The sequence below is a fragment of the Henckelia pumila genome, chromosome 1 (genome assembly GCF_033568475.1).
Source record: "Henckelia pumila isolate YLH828 chromosome 1, ASM3356847v2, whole genome shotgun sequence".
Classification (NCBI taxonomy): domain Eukaryota; kingdom Viridiplantae; phylum Streptophyta; class Magnoliopsida; order Lamiales; family Gesneriaceae; genus Henckelia; species Henckelia pumila.
The window spans coordinates 152,930,011-152,955,249 of NC_133120.1; the positions used below are offsets into that span (position 1 = coordinate 152,930,011).

At 36.3% G+C, this 25,239-nt stretch overlaps 1 protein-coding gene across 1 annotated transcript; it reads left to right on the forward strand.

Moving 5' to 3' along the window:
- The first annotated feature begins 2,719 nt into the window (after positions 1-2,719).
- On the forward strand, positions 2,720-4,247 carry LOC140876140 (uncharacterized). Its single transcript, XM_073280015.1, has 4 exons — positions 2,720-2,837; positions 2,937-3,047; positions 3,174-3,326; positions 3,498-4,247. Exons 2-4 carry the CDS (start codon positions 2,971-2,973, stop codon positions 3,988-3,990), a joined length of 723 nt encoding a protein of 240 aa, XP_073136116.1. The 5' UTR covers positions 2,720-2,837; positions 2,937-2,970; the 3' UTR covers positions 3,991-4,247.
- Positions 4,248-25,239: the final 20,992 nt, after the last annotated feature.

Genomic DNA, 25,239 nt, shown 5'->3' on the forward strand with positions numbered 1-25,239 from the left:
AGTTGAACCAATTAAATGGTCACTATTTTCAACAAAATTGGTCTCTTTTCTTTTTCCCTTTGTCGATTCTTTATAGAGCTTACATAGGTGCTCAGAGGTTCGACAAATATGTGACCAATGTCCTGGAGTGCCACATCTATAACAAACACTCTCAGTTCTTTTTGAGTGATTTTCATTTTCACTCGTATTTTCATGCTGCCTTTTTGGTGGGTGGTTCGTGACGTTCTTTTGAGATGAATTATTGAAGTAACTATCTCGATTATTTTCATATCCACGGCAACAACCACGACCGCGATCATTTTTACGTCCACGCCCATGTCCTCGACCTCGTCCACGACCAAAATCTGGTCTATGCCTTTGATTTTGATTTTCATTTTTCATTACTACATTTGCTTCAGGAAATGCCGTTGATCTAGTGGGTCGGGATTGATGATTTTTTATTAACAATTCGTTGTTCTTTTCCGCCACAAGAAGGCATGCAATGAGTTCAGAATATCTCGTAAAACCACGCACTCTATACTGTTGCTGTAGAGTTATATTTTATGCGTGAAAAGTGGAAAATGTTTTCTCAAGCATTTCCATCTCTGTGACTTCAAGTCCACAAAATTTTAATTGCGAGACTATTCGATACATCGCAGAATTATAATCACTGACTTTTTTAAAGTCTTGGAATCTCAACGTATTTCATTCATCATGGGCGGTCGGGAGTATCACTTTTCTTATATGCTCAAATCTTTCTTTCAACCCTTTTCCATAAAATCATTGGGTCTTTTTCTGTGAGATACTCACATTTCAACCCTTCATCAAGATGTCGACGTAAGAAAATCATTTCCTTTGCTTTATCTTGTGAGGTTGATATATTAATTTATTTGATGGTATCACTTAGACCCAATGACTCAAGATGCATCTCAACATCAAGAGTCCATGACATATAATTTTTTTCAATGATATCGAGTGCAACAAATTCAAGCTTTGCCGAGTTTGACATGGTGGTACTAGAAAAATAACAATGCATTTTATTAGTTAATTTCCATTAATATGACAATACAAAATACTGAAAAAATGAAAATTACAAGTGCGTATACAAATAGATAAAAAGAATGTGGTGGAAAATCGCTGGTGAGTACAAGACTCGTGAGCATGATGATCATAATCGTTATGAAAAATAGCCTTATAAATGCCATCATCTCCATCTTCGAAAAATCGAGTAAAAATATTTTGAGAGAAAGAGTGAATTTTGGTGTGATTGAAAATAAGTTTGAGTGAACATATTTATAGGCAAAAAACTAGCCGTTTGTGACCATTGAGGGTAAAGAAAAAATTGAGTATATGTTGAATAAAAATTCGTGATAATGATGCAATTCATATAATGATAATCATAATTAAATAATTATGTATAGCATATCACATTATTATAAGGTCAGTGTCGTAGACAGCCTTTTATATAATATTGTGAAATTATACCAATATAGTTAGTATAAAGTCAGGTATAGTATATCATATCACATTATTATAAGATCAGTGTCATAGACAACCTTTTATATAATAACATGAAATTATACAAATATGATTATATTATTTAATAACCTTAGAGTCTTTTATACTTGTCATATCCCTTAGTGTGGGATATCGTCTTAACATCCTCCCAGGATCGTGCTGATAACGTGTTGTGAAAAAGTAAAAATTTATGGTAAAAAGTAAAAACTTCAAAACTCAAAATATATCAAACTCTACACTTTATAATATTTTTCTCTCAACTAAATTGTATTTTTCATCACAAATGAAGACCTATTTATAGATCCACATTTGAGATTAGTCCAAAAATTAATACATCATCATCTACATCATCACACACTAATTTTTCACATTTTACAACTCAATATTCAATATTCAACATAATAATAATAATATATTTTTCAACAAAATTATCATTTTTAAAAATTAATTAATTAATTAAGACAATTCTTATTTTCAATAGGAGATAGATGGTGAAGAGCTACAATTTTCATTTATTTTTATTTTTAAATAGAAAATAACTAATAATAATATGTAATAAAAATAAAAATATTGATGAAGATAAGAGAACTAACAATAAAAAATTAAATAAAAAAAATAACATCATTCATAAAAAAATTAATAATAATCAAATTAATTTTTTAAACATCTAAATTATTTGGTGAATTGTTACTCTAAAGTTAAAATTGAAATATCGATTTGAATAATTTGAAATATGGTAGAGAAAATTATGATTTTGTACCATAATTGAATTAAACATATTAGATTTCAAAAATGAAATGAAAATTTAAGAAAATCAACTAATTAAAATATTCATGGAGTTCATATCATAAATTACATTTTTTTATAACTATTGAAAAACAAATCTTATTTCTCGTAAAAAAAATGTTAACAAATAAGCAACATATAACTAAAGAATTTAAGCATCCTAATCTATTTCAGAAGGTTATTTTAGAATTATTACAATAAACAAAGTTATATTGTGAAATGTTTAATACATAAGACTATTTTTTTTTTTTTTTGGAATGAAATAACATAAGGCTATTTTTAAAAATACTATTTTGGGAAGGGCTAAAATAATTAAATTCTCAAAAAGAAATCTATATTATATACACACAAAAGATAATATATATATATATATAACATTACAAACGTAATGCGTGTACATTGCGATTAGTTATATTTTATATATATAAATGAGCTAGGTATTTGGAGGGGCAGTCCCATAGGATTTATGGTGGTGGGAGAGAAAAGATAGAGCAAGTTGCGTCGTGGGTTTTTGTCATGATCTCTTTAATTGCTTATCCACTCCCTTCTCTTTCGTAATCAATTCAATCTCTGATATTTCTTCCTTTTTATCTTCCCATCTCCATTTATTGCTTCTCCATTACTAAAGCTTTGATCCATTATATTATTTCAAGATAACAAAAGTCCCAACGAGAAGAAATCACTAGCATGGAGGAAATGGATCAGCCTACCAGTTTGGATTCCAGCTCCGCAACAACAAGAACTACTCATGCATCAAACAAGAGGTGACTTAATTAGATCAGTTCTCTATAATTTCTGCCTGTGTCTCTCACATACAAACACAAACACACACAGATATCTAGCTAGCTAGCTAGAACAAGTTTACGATCGAGTTTTGTGTTGTTTTTCAGGAAGTACCATAATATGCGTGGCGAGAGGATTGTGGTGGCTGTGAAAATACAAGCTGGAAATGGTAAAAAACAGAGAAGTAAAGGGTCTCCTTCTGACTGTTGGTCTTGGAGGAAATATGGCCAGAAACCCATTAAAGGATCTCCTTATCCAAGGTCCTTCATTCTTGCTCGATCTTCTATCACATTTCTAAAATCTATCAAATGGATCGAACATATATCTTTTTTGAGTTAGTATGATCTGTTAAATGGAAAGTTCAAAAGTAGTCTTTTTGATTCTTAGTCCATCATGCAATCTAATGGTTGATTAAATTAATTATATCGCAGGGGTTACTACAGATGCAGCACATCCAAGAATTGTTCTGCCAAGAAACAAGTCGAAAGATGCAAAACAGACGCAACATCGCTCATAATCACCTACACTTGTCCCCACAATCATCCACAGCCTGATAATCAGAAACAAGAGCCAGAGGGAACTCCAAAACAAGAACAAGAACCTGAACAAGAATCTCCCGTAAAATATCAAAATAATAACATTGATAAAGTTGACCATTTCCAGTACTCCAAATTAATTACATTCAACTCACATGATCATGGAGATCACCTTGTGGAAGAAAACCCATTCGCGGAGACTACAAATGTGCTGATTTACAATGAAGATCATCTTCAGCGGTCTACTCTTCCGCTGGATTATTCGGAGCTCAAGTTAGAGGAAAACGACTTCTATGATGAACTCGAAGAACTGCCCACTTCTTCATTTTTCACTGCTTTGATGAGAAGTGATTTCTGTGACACAAGGATTCTTTTGAACCCTTCTTGATCGGGCTGTGTAATTTCCAAATGTGTAAAATGTTAGGGAAAAATCCCTATAAACTTAATCATCGTGCTAAATCATTAAGATTTAAATACTGTAAACTGAAGCGGAAGCGTACCTTAATTCTTAACAATTGATACACATGTAGATCTGCATGGTTTGGCCTTTCAGATCAACACGATTTGCCTTGAGAGTTCCTTCAGTTCTCTCACGCTCTCTAACTATCGATGAGAATAGAATAGAATGACATCAACGTCGTGTGATCTGGGGACCATAACCCTTTATTTATATTTTGGGATTCTATTTAAGCCCATCAATCAAATAGAAAAGCCCACTAGTATCTACACATTAAAGGTCACACCCTATTAGATACATTAAAGCCCAAATAAATCAAAATCTTATTTAGATCACTTTTATGGGCTAAATTTATTTGACAGTCCACAACACATAATTATTTACATATAAGCCCAACGTTGGATTTATGATCCAACAATCTCCCACTGGGATATATGTGAAACTTTATAATTATGTTTTGCAAAATAACCAAATGAGCTCAACTTTGCTGTCATTACCGAAATGTATCTATTGTTAATCCGGTCCATCAATCATACTAACATAGGATCAAAGAGGCCTTTGTCACATTCATCGTAACTCGACCCATCAATGGTCACATATGCCAGATAACTGAACGACATGGATTATGATGTGGATGTGTAGCATGGAAATTTCATGTAATGTGATCTTAACATGCCTATTTCCAACTGGTCCACCCTTAACTTTAGTGAGATCAACCAAAACAGAGTCAGAGTGTGAATAAACCAAAACCTTTATTTCTGCAGAAATAACTTTTCCTTATGTATCCATAAACCAAAAAAACCGAATAACCAAACATGTCTATAAAAGCATTTAAAATTACAAACTCCCACTAAAACTGAATATCCTTAATTGACAAAACACCCATACAAATAATGTGCACACAAAACCTTTTGGGTGATTGTCCCTTAACAAATGGATCCACAATCATTGAGTTTGTACCAATGTGCTTTATAGACATTATTCACTCTGAACTCTTACTTCAATAATCAGAAACATGATTGGATGTCTTATAACACACTATAAAATCTACTGTCATGACAAAAGAGACTATAACAAGTGACTTTTTAGTACTCTTTTGTGAGATGACACTTTTTGGCAGTAGATTTAAATAGTCCAACATAGTTTTCACACTATCTAGGCATCCTTTAAATCAGAGTCAGTATACCAAATGATCTCAAACCGATCTGACCTCTGATATGTGAGCATATAATTCCTTCTATTTTCTGTAAATTTCATAATACATAATTGACTATCTTTCAATAGTCTACTCCTGGATTATTTAAATATTTGTCCAACATCCTAATCACGTATATAAAATCTATACGTGTATATACCTTAGCAATACATTAGATTCTCCACTGCTAAGTCATAAAGAATCTTTTGTATTTCTTTTCTTTAAATCATTATTAGGGCACTGATTGAGACTAAATTGTCTCCCTCAACTTAGGGTATCAACTGGTTTACAATCTTGCATCCCATATCGCTTTAAAACTTTCTCGATATAGCTTTTCTGTGATAATCCAAGAATACATCGAGAACGATCCCAATGTATCTGGATACCCAATACAAAAGATGCATCACCAAGATATTTCATCTCAAAATTATTAGCTAGAAATCTCTTGGTGTCATGCAACATATCTATATTGTTGTTAGCGAGTAGGCTATCAGCACATAAAAAACCAAAAAAATATTTACTCCCACAGACCTTATGATATATACAATCATCGACCAAATTCATCTCAAAACAAACGAGATGATCACATGATGAAATGTAAAAATATCATTTATTAATTAAAATTCAGTACTATGTCAATATATATTCCTGAAGTGTCTTTCAAAGAAACCAAAGAGAAAACCCTTTACAATTGTATCCTCTTACTGTGTAAAATCTCATTAATGACAAGGCGAACCTTATATCTTTCCACATTACCTTTTGAGTACTCATGATTTTAAATATCCATTTAGAACAAATGAACTTCACACTTTAGGCAATGAGACAAGATATCAAATGTCATTGTCTTTCAAAGATTTTATCTCTTTATATTGACATCAATCCATTTCGAGAGTTAGAATTTTTTATGACTTGATAGAAATTGATAAAATCATTTTTTTATCATGTCAATGTTGACCTTATTCTCTTGGAAAAATACAATCAAATTACCTAAGATTGCACTTCTTCTCTCTCGAGTAGAATTTCATAATGAAGAGGTTATTAAGATGTAAGAGTTTGTTATTTCAGAATATTTCTTGAATGAGAGATTTTTCTAAATTGTCTTACCGTATTATGTTTTTGAACAAAGTCAAATATTCTTCCTTAAAGACAATTTTCAAAACTTTATCTCCCCCCACAAACTCGACATCCTCAAAAACCAAGCATTTTCTTAACTGATAATCAAATTAATTGTGGGACCATAAAACTTTTACCCCTGAGATCTTTAAGAATCACTTCAATCAAACTTTGTTAAGGATATATGCTGCAGTCATTAGTGTTTTTCCATAAATGAAGATAGCACCAATGTAGTAGCCCGTAACCAAAATCAGTAATTAAGGAATTAATCATAATTACTTGGGAAGAGTTCGGAAGCTCCGAACAGGATCGGAAGCTCCGATGCAGGATCGAAAACTTCGATGGTATTACGTCAGGCATGACGTGTGTCAAGATCGGAAGCTCCGATCACCCCTATCCGAAGTCAATAAGTGATATTTTGACACGCAGCAGATCAGGATCTTCGGAAGCTCCGATGGCAGGATCGGACGTTCCGATCGAGGATCGGAGGCTCCGATAATTGTTTATAAATAGAAGGCCGAGAATTCATTTTCAATTGCCAATTCCGGATTTTCTCTCTACTCTAGTCGTATTCGAGTTGTTCTAGCCTTCCTAGGCTTGACCCGGGAGTCGTCGAGGCGTTCGGTAGTCGTAGCGGAGTTGTGCCCAAGTTCTGGAGGCATCGACATCAAAGGTCTAACGACGGACGAACGTATATCTTTTGCTTTCTATAAATATTTAGGAGTATGCAATAGCTTAGTTAAGGCTTTTAGAGCACTATAATGATAGTAGTATCATTTGGCAGTGTAGAGCAGACTATAGGCGTGGACCTAGAGTTGGTAGAGCTTGCACTGATTTGAGGTACGAAAGTACTGTTCGAGATATCCTGACTGAGTATGCATGTATTATGTGAAAAATGGTTTATTTGTCATTGATTTATGCTGCATTCATTTGCATACTGAGCTATCTCCTTCGAGATGTCTGTTAGTAGGGTTTTTCCCTATCCTGTTAGTGGTTGGACATCCATCGATTTGGGTCCGGCATATCCACTTGTATTTCGGTATGGGAGCCACCTCCTGAAGCGACGGCACAGCGTGCTACATACCAGGGCCCGGTTTGTCTCTGTTATCTGATCCTTGACCTCGAGTTTATAGGGAGTTCACTTTGCATGCATGTATACTCATACTCTCGTACTGAGCATTTTATGCTCACGTCTCGTACTCTGTGTTCTAGACACCCTATTCCATGGGGCAGGTTTGCGATTGGACGAGGCGGGTGGATCGAAGAGGGGCTAGTCAGTGGTTGGCCAGCTAGAGCTTCGTCTAGGTTTTTATTTCTGTTGTTTTGGGTTGATACAGCTATTCGATATTGTTGTATAATATTCGGATAAATTACAGATTCATTTCCATGAGATTGTATTTGTTTATGGTTTCCGCAAGATTATTCTGATATCTATTTAATTAAGTTAATTGCATGCCTAAGTTCTGTTTAGTTGGTGATGCAGGTAAGGGTCACTACATTTATGGTATCAGAGCATGCAAAAGTATTCTTGGGATTTAGTCTCATCATGAGGTATTTTTGTAGATGGCAAACTACGATGATGAGAGTAGCCACGGAAGTGGAGGCGGTCGTTGGGGCGATGCCGACCGAGAGCGTCGTCGAGAACGGCGTCATCGTCATCATGACGACGAGCATTTCACTGTGCGTCGATTCTTAGCTATGTGTCCTAAGCCCTTAGTTGGAGGTGAGTCTCCGGAGGATGCGGAGAACTGGTTAGAACGCATGGAGACGACTTTTCAGACTTTCCAATGCACCGAGGAGCAGAAGATGGAGACCCTTGGTTATCTTCTGGATGGACTTGCGTGCAGGTGGTGGAGGTTTACTTCTGCAACTTTTGTTGCGGCGAGAGGAGTGGCCACCTGGGCCGAGTTCCGCACAGATTTTCAGAAGCTGTATTTTCCTCCTGCACTCCGTCAGTCGAAGGCAGGCGAGCTTTTGAGTCTGCGACAGGGAGCCATGTCTATTGATGAGTATCAGCAGAAATTCTTTGATCTGCTATTCTATTACCCCGAGATTGCTGGCAGCTCTGGGATGAAGTATAATCTGTTCCTTCAGGGCCTTAACCCTGAGATCCATGACCGTGTGGCGGTTGGCGACGACATTTCCTACGAGGGTTTGGTGAGCCATTGTCACCAGGCGGAGGACAGCATTCGGCGGAACAGGTATTTCCCTCAGTCGAGACCTGCTAGTTCTTTCGATCCCCGTGCCCAATCTTTCAAGAAGTCTGGATCTACTTCTTCTTCCTCTGGCTCTGCTGGTGTTGTCCATTTTGGTAAGAAGGACAAGTGTGATCACTGTGGGAAGAACCATCCATCCGACAAGTGCCATAGAGCTTCTGGAGCTTGTTTCCGTTGTGGAGAGACTGGTCATATCCGGAGGGATTGTCCACTATCTGGGGGAGGCGGTTCTGATTCTGGTTCAGGATCTGGTTCTAAGGCCACCATACAGCAGAGGTCGCAGGGACAGCCTGCTGGGAGTTCTCATTTGAGGCCATGAGCTTCTGGCCAGGTGTTTGCCCTGAGACATGATAAGGCAGTAGAGGAGAATGAGAAAGTCATCGCAGGTACATTTCTGCTTTATGGTATACCTGCTCTTGTACTTATTGACACTGGTGCATCTCATTCCTTCATTTCTGCACGTTTTGTTAAGAGGCATAAGTTACCATGCATTGCACTAGACGTAGTGATGTATGTTTCTACTCCGACGGGCCAATCTGCTTTGGCTAAGCGTCTAGTGATGGGTTGCCCTTTAGAGTTCGAAGGGAACATTCTGTTAGCAAATCTCATGGTCCTGGCGATGGACGACTTTGACTGCATTCTGGGAATAGATATGTTGACTACCTATCGAGCTTCAGTGGACTGCTATCAGAGATTAGTACGCTTTCATCCGAAAGGGAGCGAAAGCTGGTTTTTCTATGGTGAGGGAGCGCGACCCCCGATGCCTTTGGTATCAGCTTTGAGAGCCTGTCGAGCTCTAGAGTCTGGCGGGGAAGGCTACCTTATCTATGCAGTTGATTTGTCCGCTGAAAGTATTGGGATATAGAGCATTCCTGTTGTGGTTGAATTCCCAGATGTATTTCCTGATGAAATTCCGGGTTTTCCTCCTGTTAGGGAAGTCGAGTTTGGCATAGAGTTGATGCCGGGTACTTTGCCTATTTCTCGAGCACCGTATCGTCTGGCTCCGTCAGAGATGCGTGAGTTGAAGAATCAGCTACAGGATCTTTTGGACAAGGGGTACATTCGTCCTAGTGTATCTCCTTGGGGAGCTCCTGTTCTTTTTGTAAAGAAGAAGGATGGGTCGATGCGGCTGTGCATTGACTATCGGCAGCTGAATCGAGTCACTGTGAAGAACAAGTATCCGTTGCCTCGTATTGATGACTTGTTTGATCAGCTGCAGGGCACGTCAGTTTACTCCAAGATTGACTTGAGATCTGGGTATCATCAGTTGAGAGTCCTTGATCAGGACGTAGCCAAGACTGCATTCCGTACTCGCTATGGGCATTACGAGTTTCTAGTGATGCCATTTGGTTTGACAAATGCGCCGGCTATATTCATGGATCTGATGAACCGTGTCTTCAGGGAGTATTTGGAAAAGTTTGTCGTGGTCTTCATTGACGACATCTTGGTGTATTCGCGTAATATGGAAGAACATGTTTCTCACTTGCGGTTGGTACTGCAGACACTTCGAGATGAGCATTTGTACGCCAAGCTGAGCAAGTGTGAGTTCTGGATGGATTGAGTGGTATTTCTTGGCCATATCATATTCAGGGAGGGGATTTCTGTTGATCCAAGCAAGATTGAAGCGGTACTTAATTGGTCGCGTCCGACGACGGTTGCTGAGATCCGTAGTTTTCTGGGTCTAGCAGGGTATTATCGTCGCTTCATTCTGAACTTCTCTCAGTTAGCTCGACCTTTGACGCAGCTTACCCGCAAGGGTGTGGACTTTGAGTGGTCCTCCGAGTGTGAGGAGAACTTCTGTGAGCTTCGACGGCGATTGACTTCTTCGCCGGGGTTGGCATTACCATCAGGATCTGGAGGGTATGTGGTATACACTGATGCTTCTCTTCAGGGGTTAGGTTGTGTTCTGACTCAGAATGGGCATGTGATCGCATACGCTTCTAGACAGCTGAAGCTTCACGAGGACAACTATCCAGTCCATGATTTGGAGTTAGCAGCCATTGTGTTCGCTTTGAAGATCTGGCGTCATTATCTGTATGACGAGAAATTTGAGATCTTCACCGACCATAAGAGTCTCAAGTATTTGTTCACTCAGGCGGAGTTGAACATGAGGCAGAGATGTTGGATGGACTTGCTTAAGGACTATGATTGCGAGATTAAGTACCATCCGGGAGCTGCTAATCTCACTGCTGATGCTTTGAGTCGCAAGGTGTGACTATCCGCACTTCAGACTTGTTCGATGTCTAGTGCGATCAGTGACTATTGTACTTCAGGTTATACCTTCAAGCATAAGAAAGGTATGCAGAGTATCCAGATGTTTGCGATATTATCTGAGCCAGCTTTGTATTAGCGGATTCGAGATGCTCAGATGTCTGATTTGAAGACCCAGCGTTTAGCTCGTCTAGCTAACGAGGGTAGCTCGTCTGGATTTCATTATCAGTCAGATGGCTTTCTGTGTTTGTCTGGTAGGCTAGTGATTCTGCAGGATGAAGAGTTGCGAGAGGAGATTTTGTCTCAGGCGCATCGCACTAAGTTGAGTATTCATCCCGGGAGCAACAAGATGTACAAGGATCTACGTACTCGTTTCTGGTGGAAAGGTATGAAACGCAGTGTTTATCAGTTTGTTTCGAGATGTTTGGTGTTTCAACAGGTTAAGGCAGAGCACCGACGACCTGGAGGATTGCTTCACAGTCTGCCTATTCCTGAATGGAAATGGGAGTTTATCACAATAGACTTTGTGACCCATTTGCCGGTATCCCCGAGGAACTGTGATGCTATCTGGGTTGTGGTGGACCGACTCACCAAGTCAGCGCATTTCATTGCCTATAGCCGGGAGTACGATGTGGATCGTATGGCTCGATTGTACATTCAGGAGATCGTTCGACTTCATGGAGTGCGTGTGAGCATTGTCAGCGATCGGGACCCCAGGTTTACTTCTAGATTCTGGGGGAGTGTTCAGCGTGCGATGGGTACTACTCTCAGTTTGAGAACTGCCTATCATCCGGAAACTGATGGTCAGTCAGAGCGCACTATCCGTACTTTGGAGGATATGCTTAGAGCGTGCGTCATGGATTTTGGTTCAGTCTGGCAGGATCATTTGCCATTGATCGAGTTCGCGTACAACAACAACCATCATACTAGTATTGGAATGACACCTTTTGAGGCGTTGTACGGGCGAAATTGTCTTACTCCACTCTTCTGGGAAGAAGTGGGGGAGAGACAGGCTGAGGGACCAGAGTTTATCCAGCAAGCAATAGACATTGTTGATCAGATCAAGAAACGGATTAAGACTGCACAGGATCGTCAGGCCAGCTATGCTAATACCAAGCATAGGCCTTTGCAGTTCGATATCGGGGAGAAAGTGTTTCTGAGAGTGTCAACTTTTCGCAAGATTCTCAGATTTGGCCTTAAGGGCAAGTTGTATCCCAGGTTTATCGGTCCGTTTGAGATCTTGGAGAGCATTGGCGATTTGGCTTATCGGCTAGCTTTGTCACCGCATCTTTCCAGTATTCACGACGTGTTCCATGTATCTCTGTTGCGACGATATGTGGCGGATGAATCTCATATTCTGCAGCGGTCTAAGGTTCAGGTAAGCAAGGATTTGACTTATGTTGAGAAACCTATTCGTATCCTGGATTATAAGGATAAGGTTTTGCGGAACAAAGTCATTCCTCTGGTTTTAGTTCAGTGGCAACGCCGAGGCACTGAGGAGGCTACTTGGGAACTTGAAGACAGGATGCGTGAAGACCATCCTGAGTTGTTTTGATTTCATTCTTTTAGTTGTATTCAGTTGAAAACTCTGTAAACGTTTGATTTGAATAAAGAATGTTTCTGATTTCTGTATTACATTCAGTACTTAAGATCTGATTTCGAGGACGAAATATCTTAAGTGGGGGAGAATGTAGTAGCCCGTAACCAAAATCAGTAATTAAAGAATTAATCATAATTACTTGGGAAGAGTTCGGAAGGTGAGTTCGGAAGCTCCGAACAGGATCGGAAGCTCCGATGCAGGATCGGAAACTCCGATGGTATTGCGTCAGGCATGACGTGTGTCAAGATCGGAAGCTCTGATCAGGATCGGAAGCTCCGATCACCCCTATCCGAAGTCAACAAGTGATATTTTGACACGCGGCAGATCAGGATCTTCGAAAGCTCCGATGGCAGGATCGGACGTTCCAATCGAGGTTCGGACGTTCCGATCGAGGATCAGAGGCTCAGATCGTTGTCTATAAATAGAAGGCCGAGAATTCATTTTCAATTGCCAATTCCGGATTTCCTCTCTACTCTAGTCGTTTTCGAGTTGTTCTAGCCTTCCTAGGCTTGACCCGGGAGTCGTCGAGGCGTTCGATAGTCGTAGCGGAGTTGTGCCCAAGTTCTGGAGGCATCGACATCAAAGGGCTAACGACGGACGAAGGTATAACTTTTGCTTCCTATAAATATTTAGGAGTATGCAATAGCTTAGTTAAGGCTTTTAGAGCACTATAATGATAGTAGTATCATTTGGCAGTGTAGAGCAGACTATAGGCGTGAACCTAGAGTTGGTAGATCTTGCACTGATTTGAGGTACGAAATTACTGTTTGAGATATCTTGACTGAGTATGCATGTATTATGTGACTGCATGGTTTATATGTCATTGATTTATGCTGCATTCATTTGCATACTGAGCTATCTCCTTCGAGATGTCTGTTAGTAGGGTTTTTCCCTATCCTGTTAGTGGTTGGACATCCATCGATTTGGGTCCGGCATATCCACTTGTATTTCGGTATGGGAGCCACCTCCTGAAGCGACGGCACAGCGTGCTAGATACCAGGGCCCGGTCTGTCTTTGTTATCTGATCCTTGACCTCGAGTTTATAGGGAGTTCACTTTGCATGCATGTATACTCATACTCTCGTACTGAGCGTTTTATGCTCACGTCTCGTACTCTGTGTTCTGGACACCCTATTCCATGGGGCAGGTTTGCGATTGGATGAGGCGGGTGGATCCAAGAGGGGCTAGTCAGTGGTTGGCCAGCTAGAGCTTCGTCTAGGTTTTTATTTCTGTTGTTTTGGGTTGATACATCTATTCGATTTGGTTGTATAATATTCGGATAAATTACAGATTCCTTTCCTTGGGATTGTATTTGTTTATGGTTTCCGCAAGATTATTTTGATATCTGTTTAATTAAGTTAATTGCATGCCTAAGTTCTGTTTAGTAGGTGATCCAGGTAAGGGTCACTGCAACCAAAATCTATCCATCATACGTGACATCAAAGATAAATTATTTTTAAAACAAATCAAATTTAGAAACTTTATTTTCATGAGCCTTTTAGCTCCACAAAAGAAACAACTATTATTTTCCGATTAACTCGATTTTTGTTATTGTTTATTTTGAAGTGCTATATCTGCAGCTTACTTTATCCTTAATCATTTATCTTTATACTTCATTGAAAGTGAATTTGTCAAGAACGTACAAAATTCATCCTTTCATTCTTGACAAACCTCATTTTCAATATTCTTAAGGTGATTCTTAACTGTAGTTATATCTTTTCGACATATTGCCCTAATGATTCCTAAATGACTACCTTAATGATCATCAAACATGCAATTTAATTTTCCATACCTTTCCATCTTCCTTCTTTCAAAAGAGGTATTCTAGTTCATAAAGGTATACTGAAATCAATCTTTATTACACTATCTTTGATCATTATTCCAATAACTATCAAGATGTTTACTTTTCCATAACTTGAAGTAACAATCATATTTGAAAGTAATAATAAAGTTGATGTGGACAGTAAAACTAACAGAAATATTCAAATAATAACTGAACAGAAAATTATCAATAAATTAAATATGCTCACAAAAAATGCCCAAATAAGTAATATTAAATTCAAATAAAGGCACTCTCCATCTCAAGATATCGGACACTCCATTAATATTCCATCTTTAGACAAAATATTAACTTGTAAATGATATCTTGATGTAGTAATCAAATACTGATCATAAAAACATATCAAATAATAAATATTCCTTTGGGCCGATTTATTATTCATATGTAAAACCAAATAATAATCACATATTTATTACCACAACTGCACATGTAATTTTGTTAAATAATAACCTTCCTTTGGGCCGATTAATTATTCACATAAGTTACATGTTTAAAACCTTTTATATTTCAAAACAAATTAATTTTCACAATAGAGGTCACTTTGGCGACATGTTGCTTCAATCAATTTATCCCAAAATATATATACCTTAAATGTTCCTTTATTCAAATTTAATATCAAAGAAAATTGACCATTTTCTTAAAAAATAAATTTTAAGTATTTTGGTCAAATTCAATTATTTAAACATTGATCGTAAGATCAATGCCGACTGAAGGGCAAATCAGACAATTTACTGGTCATGGGTGATCTTTTCGGGTTGGATTCCCGTATATTCAAAAAATTAATTGACCCATGTATATTGACCTGATAAACTTAATCCATAGAAAATAATCAATTAATTCAAATAATGCAAACCTCATAAGGGATACCGATAATTGATAGTCAATAACATGCCAAATAATAATATTCCTTTGGGCCGATTATTATTCACATGAAAACCGAATAACTATCACAATTTTACCCTTATATAAATACATATGTAATCATATTAAATATTGATCTTCTTTGGGCCGATTAATACTAATAAAAATTACATAACCGAAACCTTTTATATTTCAAAATAAATTAATATTCACAAGAGAGGTCACTTTGGTGACATGTTGTTTCAATTAATTCATTTTAAAATATATAAAATATAATCTTATCATTATTTGAATAATTGAAAATTTAAACCTTAAACCCAAAAATAAAAATATTGGGCTTATAACCAAATTAAACTTTATCCAAAAAATATATGATGGGCTAGAAAAAATTTACCAAAAATCTGAATATATTCGTTTCCTTGATTTTAAATTTTCGAAAATTAGAAAATTGCCCAAAATAGAACAAACCCTAACCCATCAACATCTTCATCCTTATTGCGCCGCCGCCGCCTTTCCTCAGACCGATTCCGACCGGACAATGGTAGCCCACGAAGAGGCGACCACCACGGTGCCTTCACCTTCCCCGATCGTCGCCTTATCAGCCGAAAATCAGCCCCGATTTGTTCGAAGCTCGCGACCTGCCAGGCGTGACTTTGGCTTCGAAATCGGACGATTGTGTGACGATTTACGCCGATTTATCTGTACTATCGGAGGCGCCTTTAGATGGGCAACAAAACGCCTTATGTATCACCGCCGAAAATGGCTTGAAAGCCGGTCGATTTGGGCGATTTTCCGGCGGCCCTAACCCAATTCGAAAAATTCAAATTTTCCAATTTTTTTTTTTAAAAAATCCAAAAATTAAAAATTAAATTCTGGACTGGAAAATTCGAATTTGATTCGAACAATGTAATTTTCTGTTTTCGATTAGACCAAATCGAATATAAACCGTATCTCAATGATTTAAACATGAGCGGCTCTGATACCACTTGTTAGGGAAAAAATCTCTATAAACTAAAACCCAGAATCATCATGCTAAATTATTAAGATTTAAATACAGTAAACTGAAGCGGAATCGTACCTTAATTCTTAACAATTGATACCGATGTAGATCTACATGGTTTGGCCTTCCAGATCAACACGATTTTCCTTGAGAGTTCCTTTAGTTCTCTCACGCTCTCTAACTATCGATGGGAATAGAATAGAATGACATCAACGTCGTGTGATCTGGGGACCATAACCCTTTATTTATATTTTGGGATTCTATTTAAGCCCATCAATCAAATAGAAAAGCCCACTAGTATCTACACATTAAAGGTCACACCCTATTAGATACATTAAAGCCCAAATAAACCAAAATCTTATTTAGATCACTTTTATGGGCTAAATTTATTTGACAGTCCACAACACATAATTATTTACATATAAGCCCAACGTTGGATTTATGATCCAACATAAAAAGCTTGCGGTGCGCATTTAATTATTTCTTTTGCAGTTCATTTGCTGCACGTGAACTTTGATGGATAAATTAGTTAGGGATGGCAATGGACACTTGATTTAATAATAATAATAATAATAATAATAATAATAATAATAAATAAATAAATAAATTATTGAAGTATGTTTCTATCACATTGAATGTGAATAGAGAAGAGATCAGATCAAATAGTACAGATCAGATAAATTCAGTGATTAGATAAGTTCATGGTCAGATCGAATACTGAGATCAGATCGAAGTTGATGGTCAGATGAGTTCTTTGGATGAGATCAAAGCAGATCACAGTACGAGAGCAGATCAGACTGATGAGACAAAACTTATCGGGTCGGATCATGTTGACTTTATAATTGAGCCGTAAGTTGTTGTTGACCTAAAGCCCAAATTGGAAAGTCGGTGTAATTCTCTATATAAGCAGATGGAAGCTGGCCGCAACAAAAAATAACAAAAAATCAAATTCTTCAACTTTCAGAAAATATGTGAGAGAGAAGAAAAGAGAGATTTCTGAGGAGAAAACTGGGGCGCAGATTGTGACGGGAAAAATTCAAGGATAACAAGCTTGAATTGTGTCTATATCTAGCGTTAGAGTTTTCTGGGCTTTCTCTGTAATAAGATCTGGTGTTTGAGCTTGGATTTCTTTTGTTGGTGATTTATAAAAGTGTTGTGTTGCTCTCCCGTGGACGTAGGCAAATTCTTTGCCGAACCAAGTAAATACTTGTGTTATTTATTTTACTTTCGCGTGAGTTGGTGATTGATCTGTGTGGTTTGGGTTTTATCTGTTTCTGGGATTGTGTTCTTGTTTGGTTGTGTGTTCGTTTGTCTGGTAATTATCGAAATACCAAACTCTTCTGGATTGATTCCAAACAAGTGGCGCCCTTCGTGAGAAACTAAGCAAAGATGATGGGATCAATGAAGTTTGATATTGAGAAGTTTACTGGAAAGAACGATTTTTCGCTCTGGAGAATTAAGATGCGGGCAATCCTGATGCAACAAGGATTGGTGGAAGCTCTTAAGAAGAAGGAGGAGATGTCTGATGATATCAAGAACAAGGATGAATTACTCGAGAAAGCACATATGCATTGCGATTATTCTCTTTCTGTTTATTCTAAGATAGATCTGATATCAGGATACCATCAGATGCGGGTACGAGACTCAGATATTTCTACGACTGCTTTCAGGGCCAGATATGAGCATTATGAATTTCTGGTGATGTCATTCGGTTTGACGAATGCACCGGCAGTCTTTATGAATCTGATGAATCAAGTGTTTCGAGAATATCATGTTAGATTTGTCATCGTCTTCATAGATGATATTCTTGTATATTCTCATGACAGGGATGAGCATGCACAATATCTGAGGATTGTATTGCAGACGTTACGAGATAAGCAGTTGTATGCAAAGTTGAGCAAGTGCAAGTTTTGGCTTGATTGGGTAGTGTTTTTCGGTCATGTTATTTCTGGTGAAGGAATATCTGTGGATCAAAGCAAGATCGAGACACTGTTGAACTGGTCTCGTCCGACGACGGTTACTGAGATTTGAAGTTTCTTGGGTCTAGCAGGTTATTACCGTCGGTTCATCAAAAATCCCCGAAACATATTGGGATGGGTATGGGGATTCTATCCCCAACCCGAACCCGCCCCGATAATAATAATAATAATAATAATAATAATAATAATAATAATAATAATCAAATATTTTAATTATCAAATTTTATTAAATCTAAAATATTATTAAAAAATTAAATTTAAAATTATTATTATTATTTCGTTTGTATATATTTTATACATTTTATATAATACATCCGTTTATGATAACGTAGTTTTTTATAACATAAAAATATTATTTGAATCTCATTCATTATACGTACACATATAAAGTATTTATATTAGTCTAATTTCTATATATATATATATATATTATTATTATTTTGATAAATTTAGAAACAATACATAATTTTAATAAATTTTTTATGCATAGTATTTTCTTTAAAATAATAATTTTGATTTATAGAAATATTTTGTATTTAAAATATTTTTATTAATTTTAAAAGTTAATATTATAATAAAAAGTTTGACCCAAAATATTTAGGTATTTTATTATAAAACTAAGTAATAATTTTTATATTTTTATACAATAAAATTTACTAATTCATATATATATATATATATATATATATATATATATATATATATATATATATATATATATATTCGGGTATGGGTATGGGTATGAGGATGGGAACTTGGTCCCCGCAGGGATGCGTACGGGGAATCCCCGATGAAAATTAATGGAGATTGGGGCGGGTATGGGGATCGAGTTTGAATTCGGGGACGGGAATGGGGAAGGCATCCCCGTCCACGACCCACCTCATTGCCATCCCTAGTTACTATTGTATTAGCAGTTGGATCAAGTTTTTTTATCTTGCGATCTAACCACGTTTCTTCATTTGATTGACATCTTGTGTCTTCTAGTAGAAATAACTCTCTTAGAGTTGTGCATGCTAGGGGATAGAGATTTTTGTCTCGGAGACGCTATTTTCAATCTTGCATGTTGTAATGCGTTTTTACATTTCAAAGATCGATGGCACCGTGTTGCTGTGATTATCGTTTTCTTCGTGCGAAGGTTTTTACTATTTGGTCTTACACAAAAGACGCGCAATAGAGAGGGAAGGAACCTTAGAATCTTGGAGGAAAGAGCCATTATTAGACGAGAAGTAACAGCTGAAGCTGCTAGAACTATAAGGGAAATAGAGGCCGTTATTAGACTAGATGCAACAGCTCAAGCTGCTAGAACTATAAGGGAAGAAGTCAATATGATGAGGGAAGAGTACGATGACGAAATCAAAAGTCTAGTCAACGGTCTACTGCAGGAACATGCCGATATAATCATTGATTTACAAGAAAGGCATGCGACTGAAATCCATGATCTACGTCAAGGGCATGAGGCTCAGATCAGTACTCTACGACAAGTTCATGCAGCTCAGATCGCTGCTCTACAGCAACACTAACCTCTTTCACACAAGAAACTTCAAGTAACACAAAACTCTGTAAGTAATTAATAGAGTTCTATTAGCGTAATGAATGCAAAGAAGCAGATGTTTTTCTGTGTTCTGTCAAAATCGCAATGACGGATATAAATTTTGGTAAAAGTGCACATGGATTCATTCCGTTCCTCTTGTATGGAAAATTAAGACGTGATCAGTTTTATTTGGAATTGTTTGATAATGCTTATGTATCTATGTGTTGTGATACTTATGGGTGTTTAGGTAGTTTTGCTATGTTTTATTAGATATAATAATTTAAACATTAACGAGTAGTTTTTGAAATTTTCTATATATATATTGTTGTTGCATTTACGTTAGTTTGTATATTAACTTCTTCTGGAGTCAAATGGTGAAGTGAATAACAGGGTTCTTGTTCTTAATGCCAGGAACTCTTGAATAATGTTTTACTCAATGTCAATTGCAATGATGATCATGTTGATGACCCTTTTGCTTGCCGATGATTGACTTGAGTTAGTTTCTGATATTTTGGTTGCTTATATGAAAAAAATACTTATTGGGACTCTGTGTGAAGGATCTTAATTGGTTTACGATAGAGTTCAACCTAGCATATGAGTATTATCCAAATACTACATCTAATGTCTCATGATTTTTCACGTCAACAATATATCATTAATTATGCCTACATGTAACAAGAAAGTGGTTATTGAAGTTTGGATATTGAGCTCAGCTAGTTAACTTGAAAAAACAGTTATAAATAATCCGTAGAACCTTAGCAATTGCTTTTAACTGTTCAAGAACCTTGCAACGGCGAATTCAAGTGGGATCAGGAAACACAGAGTACATTACTAGAAATCTCGAACAATATGCGCATGGGACCGAAGGCATAGAATAGAGAGGACATCGATCTAAAATAAAGGCAAACGTACGTTGGTAAATTTTCGATTTATCTTATTTTTGTGCCGGATTGTGCTCTCGATTTGCAGTTTTTGTTTGTTTAATTTGGTGATTTTAAGATCTTGTTGATGAATTTTTTGTTTTTCTGATGTGGTGATGTTTGGTTTATCAATTGATTTTGTAGTGTACGATTCCAAATATGAATCACATGCAACTGGAATTTTTTAGTGCGAAGTTTTTTACACTCTCTCTAAGCAGAGGGAAGAACAAATTAAACCAAAGATTTATCGCAATCTGACCTAAGTCGACCATCGTTTCTGCTCAGTTGTGAAAGGAAGACAAGAAGATATTGTAAGTGAAATATTTTTTTGTTCAATTAGCTTGTTTATTTTTTGGTTTCTATCAATTAACTTTTTAAAGTTTTGTTTTGATACACTAATTTTTAGTTTTCAACTATTTGTTCAAACTAATTATGTGACACTAGAAAATGGTGACTTTACAAGTTGTAAAATCAATAATTGGATCAAAATAACCGAAAATTAAAAATTTAATATATAAAAATAGACTTTGAAAAGTTAATGGACCAAAAAAAAATTAATAGATAAAAAAAATCATTTTCCCTAATTATTATGTTTTACCTTTTTTTCTTCATGTTGCTTGCTGAGGATTCCTTAATTCCTTTTTTAAAAAAATCATCCATTTTAGAGATTTGGATTTAGCATTGTGATAAAACTCTTGTGCCAACATGAACTCGAAACATTAAATATCCTCTAAATAACAATATGACAATGAGTCCTGGAATTAAAGCAGAGCGCATATTCATTGCATATGGAAAAATTTGTACCCTCACTACAGCGTGTGAGAATTCTATTAGCTTAAATCATGTGGGCCCAAATGATTTGGCCAATATAATGCTTCAGCGCTACCCATGGAGTATGTATCCCATGAGTAGCATAGACCAATCCATGTATAAGCTAGTTGTTTAGACACATTTAATTATGAAAAAAAAGTTAACAATCATATATTTTTAGTGCCAAGTTTTTTACATTGGATTAGATTTTTGTTTTTTTATGAGTATTGATTATCGTTGTTGATTCATTTGTCTTTCTTAGTTCCATTTCGGGCATGATACCAGATTATGTGGATGATGAGATGTATTCGATCTCTTTTGGGTTCATCTATGGATCTAGATTTCGATTTGTTAGTTTAGATGTAGGCTTGTTTTGTTACATGAATTTTATATCATGATGTTGAATGACAGATATTTCACAGATTATTTGTACACCCATGAATCTTGAGTTACTAGATTTTTGTTTTTTTATGAGTATTGATTATCGTTGTTGATTCATTTGTATTTCTTATTTCCATTGAGGGCATGATACGAGTTTCTGTGGCTGATGAGATGCATTCGATCTCTTTTGGGTTCATCTATGGATCTAGATTTCGACTTGTTAGTTTAGATGTAGGCTGGTTTTGTTACATGGATTTTATATCATGGTGTTGAATGACAGAGATATTTCACAGATGATTTGTACACCCATAAATCGTGAGTTACGATGTCTTCCGTTTTGGATCTGTTCAGATTGCTGTCATATGTTTGATTATAGAGGATGGATCTTTTAGGTTATGGTCGTTCTTCATGTTTGAGTCACTTTCCATTGTGCAGAATTTTACTTTTAATGTTTTTATATTGATCTGAGTAATTGTTGTTTTTTCTGGTACTTGTAGTTCATAGTCTATGATTTAGTCGAATCTTTCGAACATGGAAGGCCAGGATGTGATTGACCACCATTGGCCCACATTTTTGACTTTTTGAGGATTAGGTATGTTTTTATTTTTTAATAAAGTCTTATCATTTTTTCAAAATATGTTTAATTATCTCTGACTCAGTGCCTTGCTTTCTTTTGAAAATAACTCGTGCAATGTTTGGACTTGTAAGATTAGGTATCCTCACTTTCAGAAGATCTATTTCTTTTTGTCAATGGGGTTCCATCTAGCATTCACTGTGTGTCTTTCGGTTTCACATACACCATTTAAATATTTTGATCATCGAGTTTTTTGGCTGGTAATAATCTTGATCTGTGTGTGGGCCCGCTTGTCTGCTGCTTGTTAGACTTGTAAATTTTTTGGACGAGAGAGAGTGGTTTGCTAGAACTGCCAAAGGTTCATTTGTAAACTTTTTTTTGATGTTGCCCTACCCGAAACGGGGCGGGTTTGGGGGAGTATTTCGGGTATGGGTTCGGGGATTTTTAAAAATCTCCGAAACATATTGGGGCGGGTATTTTCTTTAAAATAATAATTTTTATTTATAGAAATATTTTGTATTTAAAATATTTTTATTAATTTTAAAATTTAATATTATAATAAAAAATTTGACCCAAAATATTTAGGTATTTTATTATAAAATTAAATAATAATTTTTATATTTTTATATAATAAAATTTACTAATTTATATATATATATATATTATAATAAAATTTATATATATATATATATATAAATTTTATTATAATATATATATATATATATTCGGATATGGGTATGGGGATGGGAACTTGGTCCTTGCGGGGATGGGTACGGGGAATCCCCTATAAGAATTAATGGGGATTGGGGCGGATATGGGGATCGAGTTTGAATTCGGGGACGGGAATGGAAAAGGCATCCCCGCCCACGACCCGCCCCATATGCTATCCCTAGTTACTATTGTATTAGCAGTTGGATCAAGTTTTTTTATCTTGCGATCTAACCACGTTTCTTTATTTGATTGGCATCTTGTGTCTTCTAGTAGAAATAACTCTCATAGAGTTGTGCATGCTAGGGGATAAAAGATTTTTGTCTCGGAGACGCTATTTTCAATCTTGCATGTTGTAATGCGTTTTTACATTTCAAAGATCGATGGCACCGTGTTGCTGTGATTATCGTTTTCTTCGTGCGAAGGTTTTTACTATTTGGTCTTACACAAAAGACGCGCAATAGAGAGGGAAGGAACCTTAGAATCTTGGAGGAAAGAGCCATTATTAGACGATAAGTAACAGCTGAATCTGCTAGAACTATAAGGGAAAGAGAGGTCGTTATTAGACGAGATGCGCAACAGCTCAAGCTTCTATAACTATAAGGGAAGAAGTCAATATGATGAGGGAAGAGTACGATGACGAAATCAAAAGTCTAGTCAACGGTCTACTGCAGGAACATGCCGATATAATCATTGATTTACAAGAAAGGCATGCGACTGAAATCCATGATCTACATTAAGGGCATGAGGCTCAGATCAGTACTTTACGACAAGTTCATGCAGCTCAGATCGCTGCTCTACAACAACACTAATCTCTTTCACACAAGAAACTTCAAGTAACACAAAACTCTGTAAGTAATTAATAGAGTTCTATTAGCGTAATGAATGCAAAGAAGCAGATGTTTTTCTGTGTTCTGTCAAAATCGCAATGACGGATATAAATTTTGGTAAAAGTGCACATGGATTCATTCCGTTCCTCTTGTATGGAAAATTAAGACGTGATCAGTTTTATTTGGAATTGCTTGATAATGATTATGTATCTATGTGTTGTGATACTTATGGGTGTTTAGGTAGTTTTGCTGTGTTTTATTAAATATAATAATTTGGACATGAACGAGTAGTTTTTGAAATTTTCTATATATATTTTGTTGTTGCATTTATGTTAGTTTGTATATTAACTTCTTCTGGAGTCAAATGGTGAAGTGAATAACCGGGATCTTGTTCTTAATGCCAGGAACTCTTGAAGAATGTTTTACTCAACGTCACCTGCAGTGATGATCATGTTGATGGCCCTTTTGTTTGCTGATGATTGACTTGAGTTAGTTTCTGATATTTTGGTTGTTTATATGAAAAAAATACTTATTGGGACTCTATGTGAAGGATCTTAATTGGTTTACAGTAGAGTTTGATGTGATGGTATTTTTCTATATTTGATTGAGTTAATTTGTGATGATTAGGTATATTTTTATTGGCTAAATTCATGTTATAGTTCCTAATCATTGTATGTGATTTGATATAGTAAAAGTAAAGAAAATGAGCTAAAGATGGAAGAAAGAGCCGAGATAAGAGAAGAATTGCGGAGCAGCAATGATCTAAAAATTATTTTAATTTTTGAGAGCTTCAAATCCGATCTCCACTATTCATAATTAAATTCAAGATGTTTTAAAGATTCTGTCCAAATTTTAGCTCATTCCAACGGCTAGATCTTTTGATATAAATTTTTCAAAATCGCTGCTCGCTGGAAAAAAAGTTGCTCGCTCGATCCGCAACATTTAACCGATCGAGCGGGAGCAGAAATAAAAGTTAGACAGAAAGTTGGCAGTTTTATGCTCACTCGATCCGTCAACTTTAACCGATCGATCGGGCGAGACGAAAAGTCGGGTATTTATATTTTAAATAGGAAACTTTCTTGGGAAGGACTCTATACTTTAAATATCATCTAGAACTCGAAAATAGAGGAGATTGGACGGCTTGGAACGCGAAGAACGCTCTGGCGGCTAGGTTTTATCTTTCCAATTCTTAGATTTAGTTTATTCTTCAACTATTTCTTACTTTTTGTACTTGGTTTAGGAAGACAAAACCCTTGATTTTATTATATTTGTGAGATTCAGTTTTTTAGTGTTTAATTCAATTTGAGTATCAAGAGTTGTTCTGATTTATTTCATGCTTGTGTGTTTGATTATTAGATTGATCACCTGATAATTCTTTCATACAATCTATTGCTAAATTAGAATTCAAATCC